The sequence below is a fragment of the Diorhabda carinulata genome, chromosome 3 (assembly GCF_026250575.1).
Source record: "Diorhabda carinulata isolate Delta chromosome 3, icDioCari1.1, whole genome shotgun sequence".
NCBI classification, from domain to species: domain Eukaryota; kingdom Metazoa; phylum Arthropoda; class Insecta; order Coleoptera; family Chrysomelidae; genus Diorhabda; species Diorhabda carinulata.
This window is the reverse complement of record NC_079462.1, coordinates 15,242,546-15,248,258: the sequence shown is the minus strand read 5'-3', so window position 1 is coordinate 15,248,258 and position 5,713 is coordinate 15,242,546. Positions and strand designations below refer to the sequence as shown.

At 32.4% G+C, this 5,713-nt stretch overlaps 1 protein-coding gene and 1 pseudogene across 3 annotated transcripts; one reads left to right on the top strand and one right to left on the bottom strand.

The window, feature by feature from the left end:
- On the bottom strand, positions 1-1,323 carry LOC130891855 (protein SEC13 homolog; annotated as a pseudogene).
- A 330-nt stretch (positions 1,324-1,653) lies between these two features.
- On the top strand, positions 1,654-4,446 carry LOC130891856 (uncharacterized). Of its 3 annotated transcripts, XM_057796895.1 has the most exons (6): positions 1,654-1,875; positions 1,987-2,143; positions 3,048-3,526; positions 3,708-3,882; positions 3,938-4,006; positions 4,103-4,446. In XM_057796895.1, the coding sequence occupies exons 3-6, from the start codon at positions 3,450-3,452 to the stop codon at positions 4,334-4,336; spliced, it is 555 nt and encodes a 184-aa protein (XP_057652878.1). In that variant the 5' UTR covers positions 1,654-1,875; positions 1,987-2,143; positions 3,048-3,449; the 3' UTR covers positions 4,337-4,446. The 3 variants fall into 3 exon arrangements, with proteins under 3 accessions (XP_057652878.1, XP_057652875.1, XP_057652876.1); XM_057796892.1 differs by lacking the exon at positions 3,048-3,526; XM_057796893.1 differs by having other exon boundaries at positions 1,654-3,526.
- The last annotated feature ends 1,267 nt before the right edge of the window (positions 4,447-5,713 follow it).

Genomic DNA, 5,713 nt, shown 5'->3' with positions numbered 1-5,713 from the left:
TTAGCTGTTTTTTGAAAAAACTTTATTGCTATATTGACAGTTATGTATAGGGATCACTGATAGAAATTGTTTTTTTTTTTCAATATTTACATCAAAATTTGAGCTGAAAGTGTGTAGTAATTGTTAATTAAAATTTTTTAATAGCTATATATTAATTGAACAAATTAAGAAAAGAAAAGAACTGTATCTTATGAAGTTAACTGAATGTAGCTTATAAATTATATTAGCCTAAACTAAACGATAATTACTGAGCGTCCTTTTGAAATATCACTAATATACTGCCAATTTCCTTCAGAGTTTTGATCCCAAAGTGTATTTTGTTATCACCTCCTGATACAGCTAGAATGTTTCCATTTAGTGACCAGCTTACATTCCCAACAACATCATCAAATGTATGTAACACTGTTGAATTCCAGTTAATACAGTCACTGCTTGTCCAAATGACTACCCTTCTATCTTGAGAACAGCTTGCAATGGTGTATCTGTGAAGCCCAAGCTACATATCTTACCCAATCAGAATGAACTTCCAATTTTGATTCTTCAACCCACCTAAAAAAATTTGTTATATGTTAAATTATATAATTTCATTTTTTTATTACAATCTGTTTCTTGTAATTTGAAAATATGCCCTATTTAAAATAAAGTTTTAACTATGCGCCTGGGACGTCCATCTTGTTTGAACTGAATTACAACTTTATGAAAAAGCTTGACAATGTTACTGTTTTTATTAAAATCTTACCTATCGCCATCTTCTCTCCACATTTTAACTCAATTGTCACATCCACCTGAAACTAACCGCTTAACTGGTGAAGTTTCTTGTTCACCACCACCAAAGACGGGAGTAATAGCAGGTGCCCAACTAACTGCATTGCATCCTATAGCATGAGCATTCTGAATTTTCTTGGCGTCCCATGTATTACTTCCAACGTTATAATTTAGTATAGAAATTGAACCATCACTACTACCACAAGCAAGAATCAAACCTAGCTCGGCTGGAGCGAATTGTACAGAATTAACACTAGAATCATGGTTAGCGTATTCATAATATTTCATCCATTTCCTTTGTTGTTCTTTCCAAATGATGACTTTTCTATCATAAGAATATGAAGCTAACAAGTTACCAAATTTTGGGTGACTCCAATCTATTTCCCAGACTGGACCTTTAGATCATCCAGAAGGGTCGATGCACCACTTTTTATATCGTATACTTTAACACTATTATCTGAAGAACAAGTAGCCAGACGTAAACCATAATAATCTACTTCAGCATCATGTATCATATCTTCATGACCAGTGTCTTATTGAATTTAAAATTGAAACCATTTTCAAATTTTTCAAAAACCAAATTTATAACCCAATTTATTTTTGACGTGTACCAAAAAATAACACGTCAAAAAATTTAGCTGTGCTTTAACACTGCCCTGATACACCCTACATCGTAGTGTAATCATCAATAAATAATGTATATGTCATTTTTAAAGTTTATTAGCTATAATTTATGAAAATTGCATTTAGTTTTTTAAAAATTCCAAGATTGAAGATCAGTGCAATACACAAAAATAATACATTAGAGTGTAAGTAACTGCAGCTTCCGAGCAATAATCAGAAACCAGTGATCTGTGACAGTAATGAGCAAATTCCATAGAGCTAGAATCTAATTCAGTAGAAAATTCGATTAATCCAATAATCATTTGTGGCAATTTTTAGATTATATTTAACGAAAAACGAGCTATAAGTAAAATTGTTATTTGTAATATTTGTAACACTGTATTCCACATTTGAAAGACATTTTTAGCTTATATTTAGGGTAAAAATCTCTACCTTTGAGAAAAAAGTGCTATTGCGACAAATTATACATTAATTTATATCTAAAAGGTTTGTTATATTTAAAATTTATTTTCTTTTCGTGAGGTTAATTTACTTCATATAATATTATTTTCTGGTGAGTATAGAACCTTTATCAATCAACTACATAATCGTTTATAGATGCTATCTTCTCAATTATTGAACAAGGTCAAGAATTCCGTGAGGGCAAGAGTATGCAGCCAAAATATTGGAATCCTAGCACCTTGCTTACAGAAAGCAACCCAATTCAACAGCTTTTTATTGATAAAATTAGAGAATATAGACAAAAAAGTAACAGGTAAGTTCGTCTTGTAAAATTCAAAGTATGGATTTACAATATCACCTGATATTTTTCGGAAAATTTATTTTATACAAAATTCTTTTGAAATTTATAAATATATAAATGTTTTTGAGAACAATATATCTTTGAGCTTCTCGACATGTGTAAATGGGAAAAGAATTAACAGTTTTCAATTGTTCAATTCTTCACAGTTCAAAAACGTCAAGTTAATACCCAAAAAATATCATTTTCACCTTTTTAGTAACCTACAAACAAAAATGGCAATTCTTTTCTTCTGCATAGCTTTTCACTAGGATTCATAAGAGGTTTATTGTCACAGTAAATATAAGTACTTACCAGGTACATGTAGAGTTGGCAGGGAAAGTTTTTTTAACCTGCCAATGGGGTTTCTACAAATTTATTCAAAATGAATACCACATATTCTGTGATGATAATACTGTATCTGCACGCATTAACTTGGGGTTATTTATTCTTTGCAACCAAATTCTGCAAACGTCTTCATTTGTAGGAATGGAATGTCTATAAAATCATTCAACATATTTAACCATTCAACAAAATGATTTCCTAAATACAAATTAATGAAGTTAGGAAAAAGAGTTATTCTCGTATAGATATGAACTTGATTTCAATTTGAATATTTTTATGTTGATAAATATGTAGTAAATATTACTCTCACCTTATCGCTTGCTTATTCGTGCATTCTAATACACAGCAGGCCTACTTGTTTACTCATATTGACTAAGTAAACACAACAGCACAATTCGCAACAAAAAATAACTTTCAAATGCACAAAAATGCAAATAGCTAATAAACAAACAATATCAAACACCTTTGCAAGATGTACGTTGTTCATTCAATAATCTTGGTTGTTTCTCAATGCATGATTGCAGCTTAATTTCAGAATCCAGATTGACAAACATTCAGAAATAAAACACCAAAAAGTAAGCTTTTAGATGTAAACCGGCAACATACACGTATGGCGTTAAAAATCAGTGGAACTCCTATTCCAGTGCACAGGCACTGCTTAGAACTTAGATAGTTTCATACACAGACCACACCAAACGGGAAAGTAGATCCAAAAAGAAGGCAGTTTTTTTCATCATTGTTCAGTACATTACAAATCGTATTTATCTGTCTTTATCACACTTACTACAAAACGTTTGTAGAGGCGCTTTTGTATTTACAGAAATCTTTTGAAAGTTACATTATTTGCACACGCCGTTCTGTTTTGTTCATCACGCTACATGCACTTGGATTCTATTTGTGGGTTTGTGTGGTTTCAATAATCATCATTCACCGGAAAATGAGATTTTGTATTGTGTGCGGTAATTCTGAAGACGACGTAAAGCATTTATTTTGCTTTCCCCGTAGCGCAGACAGGTAAACAGAAAATTTATTATCTTGTTGTGTAAGTACCCATACGTTTATGCATGTTAGATGAATGTTTGGTTTTTTATTACTGAGGTTTCCTTACTGCAAAGATTAAAATCGAGCTGTACCAGATGAAACTAAAAAACAGGTTGCTATTTTACAATGTACAATAATTACATGTGTGTTACAGCTCGCAAATATGGCAGGAAGCTATGGGAATGAAATATAGACCACTATGTGGCCATGTTAGAATCTGCAATGAGCATTTCACAAAAGATAGATTTGTGCCGTGTACCTCAGTTTTACGTTTGAAAGCTGATGCAGTGCCCACAATTCTGGAAGTCCAGAAGGACCATGTTATGAAGGTTGTATTCTAATATTAATTAGGTTTGTATTTTACAATGAAAATAATAATTTTAGGGACTGGACCAGATAGCAAATAAAAAAGTAAACATTATATCCCAATATATAATAAAGCCAGAACCACAGGTACTGAATTTTACATATTATTCTAGATGATTTGCTTTTATCTTGCTTTATGCAATAAAACATAACTTAGGTGTTAATTGAAATTCAATTTCTTAGACTCTTTTGGATACCAAATCATTAAGTAATGCAAACAGTGAAGTTACTGAACATGATAAAACAAATTCCTCGCAGTCACCATCCCAACGGGCTGCCACACCAATTTCAAGTACAGTTAGATGTAGAAGGACTCTTTTTAAGGACGTTGAAGGCTTGTGTTCAACACAGATAACACCAAGAAAGCAAAAGTTGATGGTTATTGTGAAGAGGAAGCAGGGTCTATCTATGATCTAATGTTACTAGTTCTCATTCAGTCTGTGTTTGTTATGAAAAGATGTGGCATAGCATTATTATTATTGTGAATCTTTGTTGTACTTATGCAAATACAATTTGACAAAGCTCAATTTTTGTTTCAATTATTTTTCTACATGTTTAAAAACATTTTAAATTAAATTTTAATTCAAAATTAAAAATCCCGCTATTCGTCGGCCAAGAGCGCCACCTAGGTACGTTTTATATCGCGATGAGAGAGAAGAACAACAACTGTTTCTCTCGTCTGCCACTTCCAGATTATTGAGTTGCGTGTCTGGTGTGGTCTGTGGTTTCATACCACTTCTACTTGTTCGTTCAGTCTTCCGTCCGTTTCATTTTATTGACAGCAAAAAATTCTATGGCTATCATCGATATATATCAGTTCGTTAGATTTGGCCCTTTATAGGAATTGCTACCATAGACTATGATGATGTGATATCAACTTTATTTCTATTCGTTCGTTCAGTCTTTCGATAACACTAAAATTTATGATCACCATAAAACTTTGAGTGTAATTTTTAATTAAAAAGGTTCTTTATTCTGTTTATGATTCCCAAATTAACAATACATATAAAAATAACAATATAAAATGTGTATGCCGATGGTCTGGCGATCTTTACATGTATTGAGTGCGTCTGAAGTATTAAGCTGGCTCCTTGTTTCTTCAACATTATCCATACATTTTCGCTCTAAAAATAACTTTGTCCCTAATATATGTTTATGATTCCTAGCATCTTTCGACTGGGTTATCTCTGAAAAGCAGCTGAAAAACAGAGTTTCAAAATCGACTGGGGGAATATTTTTCGAGAAGGCAACATGACTGACGTTGTTTTATTTGATATTAATTATTATTATTATTATTTTGAAATATTCTATACATTTGTGATGAATAAACGTTTGGAGTTGAACAACCTTGTTATATGGTTAGCGATCCATGCAGAAGCCTACATCCACTATCTCGGATGTCTTCTGCGCGATTTGCGTCTTTGAGGCTCTTACGAAGATCGTTTGGCAGACAATAATTGTAAAAATTTGTAGAGATTTTTGTTATAAAGTCTTTAATAGTGGGTATATCGGCTTTGTTATGTAACCACGTGTTTCTGGGTAGTTTGGGATAGCAATTATATTTTATCGCCATCCGTAAACACTTGTTCTGTATCACTTGCAGGGATTTGAAATTGTGTTTGGAGCCGTTATAATAAACTGGGGCTGCGTATGTGAGTATTGGACGTATGATTTGTTTGTATATAAGTATTTTGTTTTGGCTTGTGAGATTACTGTGTCGGCATATGAGTGGGTACAGTTTGACCATTGCAATCTTGGCTTTATGTATTTGTTGCGTGATATGTGCTTTTGCAT